The 16,964-nt window shown below is 40.4% G+C and overlaps 1 protein-coding gene across 1 annotated transcript in view; it reads right to left on the bottom strand.

Moving 5' to 3' along the window:
* pappa2 (pappalysin 2) overlaps positions 1–16,964 on the bottom strand; it is a 130,455-nt gene that overhangs the window by 86,857 nt on the left and 26,634 nt on the right. The window contains exon 3 of the mRNA XM_042334959.1: positions 15,489–16,551. Coding sequence (XP_042190893.1) covers positions 15,489–16,551 — 1,063 coding nt within the window. The remainder of the gene's footprint in view (positions 1–15,488; positions 16,552–16,964) is intronic.

Genomic DNA, 16,964 nt, shown 5'->3' with positions numbered 1-16,964 from the left:
GGGGGATCCACTGTGTATCCATGCTCTAAACAAAATTGCTCTTAACTAGCATTCTATCTAATGAGGCCAACCCGTATTTGCTGTTGCGGTCCTAACTTCTCATCTCCTTATTACCCAAAATTACAATATAATAATAATAATAATCCTTGCATTTGATATAGCGCTTTTCACGTTAGGAGGACGTCCCAAAGCGCTTCACAGAACACACTGTAAAGTGAATTGACTGTATATTTGTGGGCGAACGCGGCAGCCAATTGCGCACAGCAATGTCCCACAAACAGTCGTAGATTGAAAATGACCAATTTAATTATTGTTTTGGGTTTTTGGAGGGATTATTATTAGGCGTGTGGAGTAAGGAAACTTGCCCAAGGTTTCGCCCTGCCTGGAATTGAACTCAGTTCTCTCGCTTGCAAAGCGAGTGCTCTAACCACTGAGCTACAGGACTCCACGCTCCTAAAGTCTAATAATGCACAAGACAAACTGCAATTGTTTTGTTTTCGGTTTTTGTTGTAGGAGGATTCACACTAAAGATTGAAAGGAGAATCAAATTAACAAGGCTGCGAATACACTGAAACTGATATTCTCCCTGCAAACCAAGGTACCGGCAGGTAACAAGGTACAACGGCATGGGTTTCACTGTCAATCAGTTTGGAACACATTTTCGTCATACGGAAAAATCTTTACTTACATCAAGCTGATTGAGTGGAACATGATTTGCAATAGTGTAATCACAAATAGGAATCAATCAATAAACTAAGCAATCACACAAATGGAAAGATTTATAAGGTTCAAAATGATTAGCTTGTAATAATTTTAAATTTTAAGATTAACTTTTAAATTTAAATTCATTTTAAAATGAACACCATTGTGTCTTAACATGTAAGATGATGCAAAATTCTCAAATTTAGAAGCCTTTTTTAAAAAACTTTCTCTTCTCTCCCCAATAAAAATCCTTTGAAGAGCTTTGAGACCTTTTGACGATGTGATAAAGATGCAAAATGAAATGCAAGGGTAAATATTTGTAACATGATTGTTTTATCAAGCTCTTTGAGGCATTTATTTTACATGAAAGATGTTATTCAAAGTAAATTGTTAATCTGTCCCCTATTAACTATTCCATCTCTTTCACTCTTTTCTCTGTCTCCAATATCTAACTATCCCATTTATTCCCTCACCCAGTATCTTACCACTTCCTTTACTCTCGCCTCCTCACAGTAACGCTTTCTCCTTTATCCTATCCTTGCTCCTCCCCACACCAATTTGCCCTCACTCTCTATTTTTTTCCTGGGAATGCTTATAAACTGTGTGAAAGACAACTGTTATTACAATGGGTAGAGGAATGCAATGTCCATGCTAAAATACCAGACCACCTACTTCACTGTACAGTTGGCAAAGTTTTCTTTTGAACAAATATATATAAATAATCCTTGAAAACAAACCTTGATATTATCCGACACAGGCGTTTACTGCAAACGATCCTAATGCTTCTTCAGTCTGAGACTGAGTAAGCACGAGATGCATCATTGATCATTCTCACTGTCACAGTCCCTGCCATTATAAGCAAACACTATCCAAACCAAACCTCAGGCTTAAAGGCTCTGCCATGGTTACCATGGATTAATGGCGCTTTGTAGATTCCTCAACATCAGCTAAGTTCATTAAATGGAGAAAACTAAAATAAAAATACATTAAAAACAAAAATTGTTTTTTAGAATCAGTCGTCACATCAAATTCGGCACTTTTACAAGTTAAACAGTGGTTCAAAAATGAACACAATTCATTGTCTTTCAATCTTCACATACTACAGAAAACTATTTTGTTACGTACTCTGGTTCTTTTTATAGTCAGTATTACATGCAGCAGAAAGAGGAGATAATGTCATAGCCAGCACCATCTCTGCAGTAAATAAAATACCAACACATATGGAGGCAAAACTTTAACCATTAGCATATTAATATCAGCACTAATATAATAATAATAATCCATGCATTTGATATAGAGCCTTATCACATCTTTGAGATGTCTCAAAGTGCTTCACAGAATACACTGTGAAGTGAATTGACTATATATTTTGTGGGGAAAACCCAGCAGCCAATTGCGCACAGCAGTGTCCCACAAACAGTTGTGGATTAAGTGACCAATTTTTTTTAAGGAGTTATTACCCCCAGAGAAGTGAAGGGTTCCTACTTGCTGCTTGGTAAACAGAGGCATGTGGAGTAAGGAAACTTGCCCAACGTTTCGCCCTGCCGGGAATCGAACCCAGGTCTCTCGCTTGCGAGGTGAGTGCTCTAACTACTGAGCTACAGGACTCCACAAGTCCTAATATCTAATGGTGATGATGTATGATGTAATGCTGTTTATTCAGCAGGGTGAGTACTCACTGTGTAACTGTTTAGAATTCCTGTTTATTCAACATAAAAAGAGTTAATTATTACGTAACTCTGGAGTTCCTGCTATCCAGCAGGAGTTACTGGGGATTACCAGGATACCAGATTTAAAGGGTTAAGTTATGAGGACTGGTTGCATAAGCATGGTCTGTATTCATTTCAGTTTATGAGGTTTAAGGATGATCTAATTGAGGTGTTAAAAATTATAAAGGATTTGATAGGGTACAGAGAAACACTTTCCTCTGGTGGGCGAATCCAGAAAGTGGGGGCATAATCTTAAAATTAGATCGAGGCCATTTAGGAGCGAAATCAGGAAGCATTTTTTCACAAAAAGAGGAGTGGAGACCTGGAACTCTCTCTCCCAAAAGGCTGTGGAAAAAATCAATTGAAATTTTCAAGACTGAGATGGATAGATTTGTGTTAGCTCAGGGTATCAAGGGATATGGAGCAAAGGCAGGTATTTGGAGTTGAGGTACAGATCAGTCACGATCTAATAGAATGGCAGAACAGGCTCGAGGGGCTGAATGGCCTACTCCTGTTCCTAAGGGTTAATCATTGTGTAACCGTACAGAGCTTTTCTTCAGCAGGGTAAAACATGCTCACTGGCATTGAGATTTCCAGTTAAGTAAGATTTTAAAAGATTTGGCTCAGTACTAGACTAAGTAGCATTGTGAGTTTCATAGTTAATTCTACTGAATTACAGCCACAGAACTGATGCTTTGTCTTTTGAATATTAGAGAGTGTAAAACAGGATTGAGTACTCATACAAGAACAACAATAAATTACATTTGTTTAGCGACTTTCACGTCAGGAGGATGTCAGGATACAGTATCAACAAATGCATTAAACACAAAATCTACTTTACAATATATCCTGTGAAGAGCTTTGAGACGTCTTAAAGAAATGATAAAGCGCTATATCAAATGCGAGGATTATCATTATTATTATTAAGTAAAACTGCTTGAAATTTAATTGTATAGTTGAAATACTCACCTGGTTCACAATTAATCGTATGTTAATTATTAAACATAGTGACTTTCTTTTCTAACTTTATAAAAGCAATTCCCATTTATTCAGCAGGGTAAAGGAATTTCCCATTTAATCAGTATGGTAATGGTTTTCTCATTATAACATTTTAACAAAACAAGCGATTGCATTCAATTATAATAATGCCTTATCACACCAAAGCATCACAAAGTACTTCAAGCAATATGTTATTTCAAAGCGCAGTAACTTACTTTTGTTGGCAAATGAAGCAGTTAATGTGCGCCAGCAAAATCTCACAAACAGCAATGAGACAAAAGACTAATTAATCGTTTTGTTACTGAATTTAGACAAGGAATGTTTAGAAGGAATGTTGGCAAGGAAACCAGGAGAGCTCACTGCTCTTCTTCAAAACGATGCCTCCTCTTGGTTAAATGACACTTCGAGACTAGTTGTCCACTTTCACGCATGAAGAGGGATAGCATTGGTGTCAGTACTGGAGAGCCTCCATGCCTAGCACAAATTCCGGCCTTAGCAGAGAATAGTAGAAAAATAAAACAAACTAATGTTCGTTTTATTTTTCCACACACAAACAGAGTAATGAATGAAAGAAATGAATGGAAGAGTTTGACAATTAAATGTGACAGAAATCAATGCCTTCGTGAAGAACGAGGACATTTAGCGCATTGTGGAGTCCTGTAGCGTATTGGTTAGAGCACTCGCCTTGCAAGCGAGAGGACCTGGGTTCGATTCCCAGGCAGGGAAAAACGTTAGACAAGTTTCCTTACTCCACATGCCTCTGTTTACCTGGCAGTAAATCAATTGGTGGATCGCTGTTCCGAGGGAAATAATCCCACAAAAAATATATTTTTTAAAAATAATAATAATTTGGTCACTGTTTGTTGGACACTTCTGTGCGCAATAGTCATAGTTGCTATATCTTGTCAATAGTTCGGACACAAAAAAAATGCTGTTTGACGTGCAAATATGCAGAACAAATGTAAAGTGAAGCACAGGTGTTATCCTGATTTACCATCAGTAGCCTGCTTACTTAAACAATGAATGCTTCTGCAAGGGTGATCATTGAACTGTTTGCAAAAAATGTAGACGATAATATCTGCTTTTTTTTATTATATATCACCAGTTTCTCCTTGGAGTCCTGTAGCTTAGTGGTTAGAGCACTCGAAACGTTAGGCAAGTTTCCTTACTCCACATGCCTCTGTTTATCTAGCAGTAAGTAAGAAGCCAGTTGTTAGTCAATTGGCGGATCGCTTTTCCGGGGGTAATAATCTCTTACAAAAATAATTTTTTAAAATAATAATCTGGTCACTGAATCCAGGACTGTTTTTAGGATACTGCTGTGCGAATTTGGCTGCCGCATTTCGCCCTCAAAATATCCAGTTAATTCACTTCACAGTGTATTTATTCTGTGAAGCCCTTCGAGATATCTCAAATATATGATAAGGCGCTCTACCAAATGCAAGGATTATTATTATTATTATTATTGTTATTATAATAGGCTGCCGTGTTTCTCCACAAAATGTACAGTCAATTTACTTTACATTATATTCTGTGAAGCGCTTTGAGGTGTTTCAAGGACATGTTAAGGCGCTATATCAATTGCAAGGATTATTATTATTATCTCTCAACTCTGGAACACTCTCCCTCAATCCCTCCACCTTGCCCCCTCTCTCCTTTCTTTCAAGTCCCGCCTGAAGACTTTCCTGTTCGACGGTGCTTACTGCCACCTCCTCCCTCCCCACGGCTCGGAGTCAGGCTCCGCCAGTGTTAAGCGCTCTGAGAGCGCTACCCTGTGTGGAGGGTACTATATAAGTGCAAGTTGTTGTTGTTGTTATTTGGTTTTATGTTTACCTGATACCGGTGAAGCTTTTCGATGCAATAGAATAGTGACTTTGTGAACGTCAGTCGTGTGCAAGTCAACAAGCCATGTAATCAGCTTTTCTGCCTTGAGTTACAAAGGGCTTTGCGTTGCCAATATGGTGTCCTGAACAGCTGGTGGAGATGGTGAGGAGGACTAGGCTCTCAGACACTCTAAGCATCCTTATAAATACGATGCACTAATTCTGAGCCGCAGTCCGAAACCTCAAGTCCCAACACAACAAATGTACGAGACACTGAGGAAATCAGCAATAAAAAATATGTTTTGACAATCTGCACAAATGAGGAATTTCATCACCTGCATAAACACTGACATTTCTCGAAATCCCTTGCAGTTCACAATGTAGTTAATTGCTTCTGTATTTGGACTTCTGTCAAGCCAGAGCTACACAAGGACATTCAAATCCCCAGTTTATTGCTCGTATGTTTTGCTTGTAGCTCAGTTATACTTGGCAAGAGATAAAGTGCTTAGAATTAAAAACTATTAAAGGCTGTTTACATGACTTTATCCTCCAAAGTAAATCATTTAACCACGGTGAAGCAGCTCGATTCAGGACTCCGCAGATCAGGTATGCGTGTGCATGTGTATGTTGGAAGGGATCGTGTGTAACTTCAGCCTGCATTTGACCAGATGGCTGAAGTCAACTTGGGGCAAGGCCATTTTAACTTGAGGTTACAGATTTTTAGCAATGGGCTCAACCTGATTTTGTAAATACTTTAGTCATAAAATTATTCCTCTGCCAAACATTGCATTGCTCAGCTTGGTGACTGTGTTTCCAGTTTACTGTGTGAAAACTAGCATCTTTTACAAGGGCTGGGACTTTGATGCGATTGTGCCTGGAATCCATATTTCTCCATATTGTGCAATAATAGAAAAAATGTGATATTGGCTTTGGCATTGCCAACAAAGTAGGAAGGTGTGCGCGTGTCTATGTGAATCTTATTTTTTTAAAAAATCATTGTTCATTTGAAGTCGATGGCATGTACATGGGAACAGAGGAACAGGAGTAGGCCATTCAGGCCCTTCAGCCTGTTCTGCTATTCCATCATAAGAACATAAGAACATAAGAATTAGGAGCAGGAGTAGGCCATTCGGCCCTTCGTGCCTGCTCCGCCATTCAACAACAACAACAAGATTCCATTTATAAAGCGCCTTTCACGTCAGGAGGACGTCCCAAGGCGCTGCACAGTTGGGTCATGACCCGAGCAGGGGGGAAATGGTCAGGGTGAGGGAAGGGAGGGAGCGAGGAGGGGGGAAATGGTCAGGGTGAGGGGAGGGAAGGGAGGGAGCGAGGAGGAGGAAGAGAGTCGAGAGGGGAGCTGAAGGCACGGTCAAAGAGAAAGGTTTTGAGACCGGCCTTGAAGGAGGAAAGGGAGGAAGCAAGGCGAAGGCTGATCTTCTCACCTAACTCTGATTACCTGCCCAATCCCCATATCCCCTAATCCCTCAATTTTTCAAGAATCTATCAGTCTCAGCCTTGAAAATGTTCAAGGACTGAGCATCTACAGCCTTCTGGGGTAGTGAATTCCATAAGTTCACTACCCTCTGAGTGAAGAAATGTTTCCTCAACTCTGTTCTAAGAGGCTGACCCTTAATTTTAAGACTGTGACCCCTGGTTATAGATTCTCCTACCAGGGGAAACAGTCCCTCTGTGTCTACTTTATCCAGCCCTTTAAGAATCTTATAAGTTTCAATAAGACCCCCCCTAATTCTTCTGTACTCTAGAGAATACAGCCCTAGTTTATTCAGCCTATCCTCATAGGTCAGTTCCCTCATCCCAGGAACTAACTAACGCTGCAAGTATGTCCTTTTTTAAATAAGGAGACCAAAACTGCACACAATACTCTAGGTGCGGTCTCACCAAAGCCCTATACAGTTGCAGCAAGACTTCCCTACTCTTATATTCTAAACCTTTTGAAATGAACGCTAACATGCCGTTCGCCTTCTTAGTTGCTTGCTGCACCTGCAAACTAACTTTTTGGGACTGGTGTACAAGGACACCCAAATCCCTTTGAATACTAACACTATCTAACTTCTCCCCTTCCTGAAAATAATCTGTTCTTTTATTCTTGCTACCTAGGTGAATAATTTCACACTTGCTAACATTGAATTCCATCTGCCACCTACTTGCCCACTCCCCGAGCCTATCTATATCTTGTTGCAATCTTTTTGCATCATCCTGAGAGCTCACTCTGCTACCTAGTTTAGTATCAACCGCGAACTTAGACACATTACATTCAATGTCCTCGTCCAGATCATTGATGTAAATGGTAAATAGCTGAGGCCCAAGCACTGATCCTTGTGGCACTCCACTAGTTACATCCTGCCAATTCGAGAATGATCCGTTTGTCACTACTCTCTGCTTTCTACCCGATAGCCACTCTTCTATCCATGTTAATATTTTCCCATTAATCCCGTGGGCCTTGATCTTGAGTAACAGCCTTTTGTGTGGCACCTTGTCAAATGCCTTCCTAAAATCCAAATATACCACATCTACTGGTTCCCCCTTATCCAACCTGCTGGATACATCCTCAAAAAATTCTAAAAGGTTAGTCAAGCATGACTTCCCTTTTGTAAAGCCATGTTGACTCTGCCTAATCTTTTTATGGTCTTCCAGGTATCCCATAACTACGTCTTTTATTAAGGACTCAAGAATTTTCCCTACAACTGACGTCAAACTAACTGGTCTATAGTTTTCCCTATTTTCTCTCCCACCCTTCTTAAATAGTGGAGTTACGTTTGCAATCTTCCAATCAATGGGAACTTTTCCAGTATCCACAGACTTTTGGAAGATTATAGACATGCCATCCACTATCTCAGTAGCCACCTCCTTTAAAACTCTCGGATGCAGGCCATCCGGTCCAGGGGATTTATCGGTTTTAAGACCCGACAATTTACCTAGAACCATCTCTTTACTAATGTTAATCTCCCTAAGTTGCTCGCTAACATTGTCTTCTTGGTCCTCTATTTTTGGTATGTTTCCAGTGTCTTCTACGGTGAAGACTGTAGAAAAATACTTGTTTAATGACTCTGCCATGTCTTTGTCCCCTATTATAATTCCTCCGGTCTCTGCCTGTAATGGACCCACATTCACCCTCGCTAGCCTTTTCCTCTTTATATATTTGTAAAAACTCTTGGAGTCTGTTTTTATGTTCTTTGCTAGTTTGCCCTCGTAATCTATTTTCTCCCTCTTGATCAATTTTTTGGTCCTCCTCTGTTGTTCCCTAAAGTTCTCCCAATCCTCGGGTTTACTACTCATCTTCGCTGTTTTATAGGCTTTTTCTTTTGATTTGATACTTTCCCTAACTGCTCTAGTTAGCCATGGCTGCACCACCTTTCCCATGGCATTCTTATTCCTCAAAGGAATATGTGCTCGTTGGGAATTTTGCACTATCTCCTTGAATGTCTGCCATTGCTGGTCTACCGTCAAATCTTTAAGTTTAGTCTCCCAGTTTATTCTGGCTAAATCCTCTCTCATACCAGCAAAGTTGGCTCGATTTAAATTGAAGACTTTTGCTTCAGACTTAACTACTTCCCTCTCTAACTTAACGCTAAATTCCATCATATTATGATCGCTTTGCCCTAGAGGAGCCTTAAGTTCCAGTTTGCTGATCAGCCCTGTTTCATTACACAAAACAAGGTCTAATATGGCTTGTTCCCTGGTCGGCTCCTCAGCATATTGATCTAGAAAATTATCTCTAATACATTCTATAAACTTCTCTTCTATGTTACCTTTCCCAATTTGGTTGTCCCAGTCTATGTGCAGGTTAAAATCACCCACAATTAGTGTCTTTCCTTTGCTACATGCTCCACTAATCTCTCTGCCCCTTGAAGTTACGTATCTCTACCCATACTGACTCTACATCTTGCTTTTCAGATTTAAAATCTTTCCTCTCTACTGCTTTTATCCCATCCTTTATTAGCAGGGTCACTCCCCCTCCTCGTTTACCACATCGCCTATCTTTCCTATATACCACGTTATTCAGTTCAGTTCCCATCCCTGATCACCCTGTAACCATGTCTCGGTGATGGCTACTAGATCATACCGGTTTGTCTCTATTTGTGCAACTAATTCATCTATCTTGTTACGAATGCTTCGTGCATTCAGATATAGCGCCCTTAATTCTGACTTCCAGCTATTAACCCCATTCACCAGCACTCTATCACTGTACTTCCTTTCCCTGCTTGACACACTTTGCTCTTCTCCCTTGTTAATCTGCTCTCTTGCTTTTGTTGATCTCAAGTTTAACTGTGGTGGACTGTACTTTTTTTTACTGTACGATGTTTTTACCTCCCCCTTAGTAGTTTAAAGCCCTTTCTACCTCCTTATTTATTCGCGTAGCCAGGACATTTGTCCCAGCCCTATTTAGGTGGAGCCCTTTCCTTTGGAAAAGCTCCCATCTTCCCCAATACTCGCGCCAGTGGCCCATGAATTGGAATTCCTGCTCTCCGCACCACTCTTTTAGCCAGGCATTCAGATCTATGATCTTCTTTTGCCTGTACCAATTAGCTCCTGGCTCAGGTAACAGTCCCGATATCATCACTTTGGAAGTTCTATTCCTTAGTTTAATTCCCAATTCCGGGAACTCACTCCTTAACTCGTCCCTACTGGTCCTACCAATGTCATTGGTCCCTATATGATGTACCATTACGATTGGATCCTCTCCCTCATGCCTCAAATTTATCTCCAGCCCGGCGGTGACATCCTTCACCCTGACCCCAGGAAGACAACAGAGTCTTCTGGTCTCCCTGCTACGGCTACAGAAAACTGTATCAGTCCTCCCGACTGTCTCATCCCCAATAAGAATTACATTTTTAACCTCCTGCACAGGGGTGTTGGAGTCAATTTGCCCGTCTTCCTCGCAGATTTCCTTGTCCACACAGGTTGCCAATATTTCATACCTGTCACACAAGGCTAAAGTCTGGGATTCTTCAGCCCCTCTCTTTCGGGAACGCTTGCCTGCCCGCCTGACTGCCACCCAGTCATGTCCGTTGCTGCTACATTCTTCTTCCTTGGGACTTAGGGGAGTGTCCGGCTCAAGGATAAAGATGTCCAGGAAGTTTTCTCCATCCCTAATGCTGCGCAGATTCTCCACCTGAGACTCCAGCTCAGCTACTCTCAGCTGGAGCTCTCTGATTTCCAGACACTTGCGGCAGATGAAATCGCCCGGACTTAAGATGATGGCTCAACTCCAAATATTCGCCTTTGCCCTATATCTCGTGATACCCTTATCTAATAAATATCTATCCACCTCAGTCTTGAAAATTTGAATGAATCCAACACACACAACCTTTTGAGGGAGAGAGTTCAGGATTTCCACTACCCTTTGTGTGAAAAAATGTGCAGGGAGCATACTTTTCGAACTTGTACGTGTGGCTTGCGTATATAAATGTGTACATAAATGTGTACATGTATCTGATTATATCTTAAAAGGATGAGCTTATTGGTGTACTTTGGTCATTGCTCATCTAAGCTTTCCTTCAGTTTCTCTTAATTCTAAACAAACTCTTCCTCTTCAATGTACCTCACAAAACTGACATGAAGGCTACTCTCACTATCTCTGACTCATTCTTTCCCAGGGTCTCAATACTGTATTTCTTTTCATCAGTCTTCTTTTACTCCTACAAACCACTGGCTTTTAAAATTCAAGTTTTGGCATCAACTAACCACTACTACTTGACTTACTATGTTCTCTCACACTCTTCTATACAAATAAGTCTGGTCTCTTCACCACAATTTATCTAACAAAACCTTCAGGTTAAATTCAACTCAAATTGTTTGGGTTATGTGAATCCCCATATGATATTTCATAGGAATACAAGCAAATACAGAGCAAGCCTCTCCCTGCCAATTTTACATTGGGGTAAAGTTCCACATGGGTCTAGATTTACTCCATTAACGTAACATCTCAGAGTGTGCAAAATCTGGCAAGTTGTTGAATTCAGTTTTAACTTTGAAGCCTGCTTCCTGTAGTTCTTAAAATAACTTACAGCAAACTGGCTTCAAAATTAAAGACTGCATTTAAGAATTTGACAAATATTGGACACTTGAAAGTGTTTCATTGATAGAGTACATCTAAACCCATGTAACTAGTATAATCTTGTCAACTGATACAATATCCCACGGCAAACAAGAAACTTAAGAAGTCAAAGTTTTAACTCGTTGATTCCTGAATACAATTCTAATGGACCTTTGATTAATCGAATCCCCAATAGCCCACCAATGGCAGGAGATGAGACAAGACAAGTGCAGAAATGTGTAGATCTTTATATGAAAATTAGGTAAGATGAATGATGTCAATTTAGGGATCAAATAGGTCAATTTGAGTAGAAGGTGGATAACGAGTAGATCTGGTCAGAAGCAAGGTTTCCTGTCTTAAATTGGTTTGGAACTCCTGCTGAATATCATCAAGAGCACAATCACATGAATGAGAAAAGCTGTGATATTAAGGTACAGTTCAATAGCTTGTCCATGTCAACATGTCCGCCTGCTGCACATCCCCTGCACGGCCCGCCCCACCATTGGCAGTCCGGCCCTTAGCCTCTCTGCCGCCAAGCCAACCCACAGTCCCTTCGCCTTTCTCCCTCCCATGCCTCTTTCAAGGTATGTCTCAAGACATTCCTCTTCGACCGTGCCTTTGGTCACCCTCCTACATCTTACCTGTGAGATGAAGGTAGGACCTCCCATGAGTTACCTGCTTGGCAGTGTTGCATGAATCTTGTGGGAAATGAACATCACAAAGATGGAAACAAAAAAGGCAATTGGTACCTTCAAGCTCGTTCTTTGCACAAATCTCATACAATCAATCAATTCAATCTCTTGAGCCAAAAATCACAATATTTTGTGATTCCCCCAAAAATCAAGCAAACTTTTGAGAATGTTTATCCATCTTCTCAACTCCACTGTCCAACCCTAGTTTACTATCCTTCCTTGACTAGATACAACACACTATTCTCTGAAAGATAGGGACCTCTGTTGTTCTTTTACTCATCTTAGTCTTTCTTATTCCCACAATCCTCAATTAAGTTCCACTGCATATGAGAAAAGACTGCTGCAAACTGTACCTGAAGCTTTTTTGTAACTTTGACAGTGGCTCAATGGTTAGTAGTAAGCTGTCTACGGAATATCAGCTAATAGAAACCATTTTAATAAAAATAATAATCCTTGTATTTGATATAGTACCTTATCATGTTGTCAAGACGTCTCAAGGCGCTTTACAGGATATAGTGTAAAGTGGTCTGACTGTGTATTTTGTGGGCAAAATGCAGCAGCCATTTGCACACAGCAATATCCCTCAAACAGCCATGGAATTAGTGACCAATTTTATTTGAAGGAATTTCTATGGAAGAAACTCCCTCCCCTTTTCGAATGGTGACATGAGATCTTTAACATCCACCTGAACATGTAACCAGGGTCTCGGTTTAATGCCTCATCCAAAAGGCAGCACCTCTGAATGATGTGCTAAAGCACTATATCAAATGCAAGGATTTTTTGTTCTCATAATAGGTTAATATTTTCAGGGTAAGTCTTCCTGAATGCACTCCAATCTAAAGCCTATCTTTCCATTGCTGATCTACTTTTCCCAGCACATCTGGTTTTGATTTTCCATGATTTTCCATGACTTGGCTGCTAATTCAGAACTTTAGAACTTCACATCCAAATGTTCACAGCTCCTCTGAGCCCTATAGCTTCAGAATCAGAGTTCTGTCGCCCAGCTCTAATAATCAGCACCATGGCCAGCTCCTGATACTCAATCAAAAGTTAGTAAATAAAATCAGTTGCTCTCTACCTTCAAAATTCTCCAAAACACCAATTGATTTTGGCAACCGGTTATCTATAATCATCTTGTCTCTTGGAAATAATATTCATTTCTTTTCAGCAAAATCTGGTGGTAATTTGTCTCAACCACATTCTGATCAGTCAGGACTCCACCTCAGGAAAATAAATCTAGGAGGGTGTGTTTAGTTACCAACTTTAACTTTAAGGCTACTTTCTTCTTCCCCTTTCCTCCTGTTGCAAAATACCAGTAGAAGTGGGAAGAATTTGCATATATTTCTGAAATAAGCACAACGGAGGGTAATTGCCTTTGGAGAGACTTCTCTCATTACTTTTTAGCTTTTTACCAACAGGTTCACAATTCTGGGAGTCTAGGAATTTCCCAAGTGTGAATGTTGAAAATAGGTGGTGTAGTGGTATAAATCAGGCTGATTTCGTCCAGCTCCAGTCCTACAAACTGTCATGAAGCAACGCACAACCAGATTCATATGACCACAACAATTACATGCCTTGGCCTCAATAAAGAATTGGATTGAGAAAGACTCATTTCAATTCGGCTGTCATATATATGCCGTGCTCAGACCCCGAAGGTGATCCATTGCATCACTCAATTTCCTAATTTAATATGGAGTATGGCACACCTCCAATTGTTTGGTACATATGAGGAAATACGTCTCCTATTTATCTCCTATGGGCCGCCCGGCAAACTGAAAACTGCTTTGCTTGGTCTTGATGGGTGAGGTTACTCTATTCTTTGTGACTGCAGATCAGGTGTGGAGGTGTGAAGTTCTTTGCTTTATTCTGAGAAAGTGGACAACAAAACGTTTAATGTGCGATTGTGTGGAGCCAACGAAACTCATGCCTTCCTCCTCCAAACCGCACCAGCTTCATGACTCACTGCTTAACTAAGTCATCTTCAGAGCAGAAAGAGACATATTCAATGTAGCAGCCAGGAGGTTAGGGATTTGGAAGAAACTCAGCCATGGAGACAGAGGGATGACTAATAAAGTAGTTTTCCAGCTAAATAAATTTTAAATGACCTTAAAATGTTTAAATACAAAAATATTTCCTCAGGTTCCAGACTAGCCACATTACATCATCAACATTCCATTAATGGCTGCCTCATTAACAAGAGAGAAGAACCTTAAAGGGGCAAAACAAAATATACAGTAGACCCCAAATCTAACCCAATTGAAGAGTTTGCAAATAAGGCCCAGGAGAAGTCAGAAACGTTCCCAATACAACCTTCCTCCTTTAAATACAGCCTCCAGGTTATAACTTATACCTATGTATTACCTTGACTAGCAGATGCTTGCATCTCACTTTCATTCAACTATGGATTGATTTACTATGGAGGATTCATTACGTTGCTTGAATCTAATTGGCTTTGGTGTATCCAGTACAGCTTTGGCACTCACACCATAAAGAAAATTCCTCAAATACTTTTTTTTTCAAAATTGAAACAAAAGTCAAATGAAAGCCACATGAATCCCTGTACTCTTGGCCTCCACTCAACTGCTACCCAATACAGTTCAAATCAATAAACACCAACTGGTCTCTTGATTATTTCTCAGACATTTGCCGTATCATTCAAGCTGAAGTATACTGACATTGATGGATCAAGATTTGGTAATGCTTTCATTGGGAATATGAAACATTCAGAGCACGCTGGTAAGTGGGACACTCAGATCAAACTGACATAGTAAAGGAATTACAAGAGGAATTATATGGAGACTAAGTGAGGAAGCAACGAATGACTCTCAGAAGTTTGGACAGTTTACACAGAAATAGAATGAAAGCACACTTTACTGTCTTGGATGGGATACTGAAAAAAATTGAATTTCACATTAATTCTTCATTCAATTGAATCAACGTTTTGTCAAAAGTAGAAACAGCACAGTGCAGTGAGGAAAAGCATTGGACTGCTGGATAACTGCAGAGCTGCAGTGTCTCACAATACTCAAATCTAAATAAAACAAGTTTTCAAACTGTGGGTCAGCATTTGGGACACTACAATTCGGTTCAAAACCCCAGGTTAGGAAGGGGTTTAAAATTAGACTAGGTTCCCTCTTGCTATTAAAAAAAAGACCTTCAGACGAAAAATAGCAACAGAGTTTTCCACGTCCTGGTGCTTCTATAGTCCCTTTCCCAAATTGACTAACCTTCATATGTTAAATTGGACATTTCAGCTGATATAAGGAGAGATCAGTGACCAGACTTGGAATTTTCCTGCTCTGCCTGGAACAATTTCACACTGGAAATTGGTTTTACCAAATTTAGCAATCGGAGAAATTTTTACCTTGATTTCACCCATAAGTCTGACCTTGAAATATTCAGTGTCAATACTGGATGAAGAATGAGAAAAAAGTTCATTCCCAAAATTGTCAACATGAACACAGAAGGCAACAGAATATAGACTAGAAAATAAATACATTTCTACCTTTCTGGAGAATCTGGATCAAAACAAGCTTTCCTCACGTCTGTAACACTGGGATCACAGCAGTCGCCATCATCAAAGTCATCCAGGACGTTGTTACATTCCATGTTACAGATCCCATCTCCCCTTTTCCAAACGTAGCACCTTCCTTGAAAGCGGCAGTCTCCTCCGTCATATCCAGTTAAAGGATGATCGCATTCAGATTCGCAGTTATCATTCCCGATTTTACTCTTCTCACAGTTCACCAGAATAACTCGATTCCGGATGGTAGTGTTCAGGACTTCAGTGATGGAAAGTTGCCATGTGATATTGTACTTGCTGAAGGCCTCGTTCAGTGCCTGGTGCTGGAGTTCAATCTGTTGTTTGGTAACAGTAGGGTATTGCCGATTGCTGTCATAAATATTAATGACTCTGTATTGGATTGTCTTTTTTGCCCGGAGTGACCAGGAGCTATTGTAGTTTTTGATTATCTCTACATTGTCACAGACTGTGAGACCGCATGGTGGTGGGGTCAGAGGAGAAACTAGCTCTGGCTTTGGTAAACGCATAAAGATCCAAATTGGATAATGACTATCCTTACCTGGTCTCCAGTGATCTTCCATTTTAGACCAATCTGCACGTAGAATTAAGGAAGACTCATCTTCCTGTACGCTTTGATAATAGTCCCTTTTGAATTGTTCTTGGGGCTTTGCAGTTTTCCAGAGACTGAAACTGGCCATGTAACCATGGAAATTGTGCCCGGAGTTAGAGTTGTCTCCACCGATCATCAATGTCCTGCAAGAGCTCATGAACGCACTGTGTAGATTCCCCAACTGTCCAGTGCTGCCTCCAACTTTGGCCCCATTCACGTACAGCATCATGTGATGGCCATCATAAGAGGCAGCAACGTGTGTCCAAGTGTTGACATGATAACGCTGGTGGGCAAAGACTGTGGTGGCTTTTCTAGCTCTGTCTGTCCGCAGAGAGAAGAAAAAGCGTGGGTCCTTGTTTCCCAAGTATTCCACCGATTGAATGCCAATTATCCACCCCTTGTCACTGAGCGAATGGGAACAGTTATCAAAAAGCCCTGTAAATAAAGACATAAAAGAAAATGTCATTCATACATGAATTGGCTAGAATTCACTGCAGTTCTTCCCATCCATCTGTCTCCGGTGTATATGTATGGTCCATTATATATGTGGAGAAAGATACAGCAGTATATTTATAAATGTTCCTGACACCAAGTTAAACAACCAGTCAGTCACTGAGCAAAAATCAGCTGTGGGACAAATTCTAATCCAAACAAATAATGGAACATAGGAACAGGAGTAGGCCATTCAGCCTTTTGAGCCTGTTCCGCCATTCAATTAGATCATGGCTGATTTGTACCTCAACTAATCTTGTCAATTCCAATTTCTCATTTTTTCCCCATATCCCTTGACACCCTGACCTACCAAAAATCGATCAATCTCACTCTTGAAGGTGTGGATGGATCCAGCA

The sequence above is a fragment of the Callorhinchus milii genome, unplaced genomic scaffold, assembly GCF_018977255.1.
Source record: "Callorhinchus milii isolate IMCB2004 unplaced genomic scaffold, IMCB_Cmil_1.0 Scaffold5, whole genome shotgun sequence".
Taxonomy (NCBI): Eukaryota; Metazoa; Chordata; class Chondrichthyes; order Chimaeriformes; family Callorhinchidae; genus Callorhinchus; species Callorhinchus milii.
Note: the sequence above shows the minus strand (reverse complement) of the source record. Positions and strands in the feature narration are given on the sequence as shown.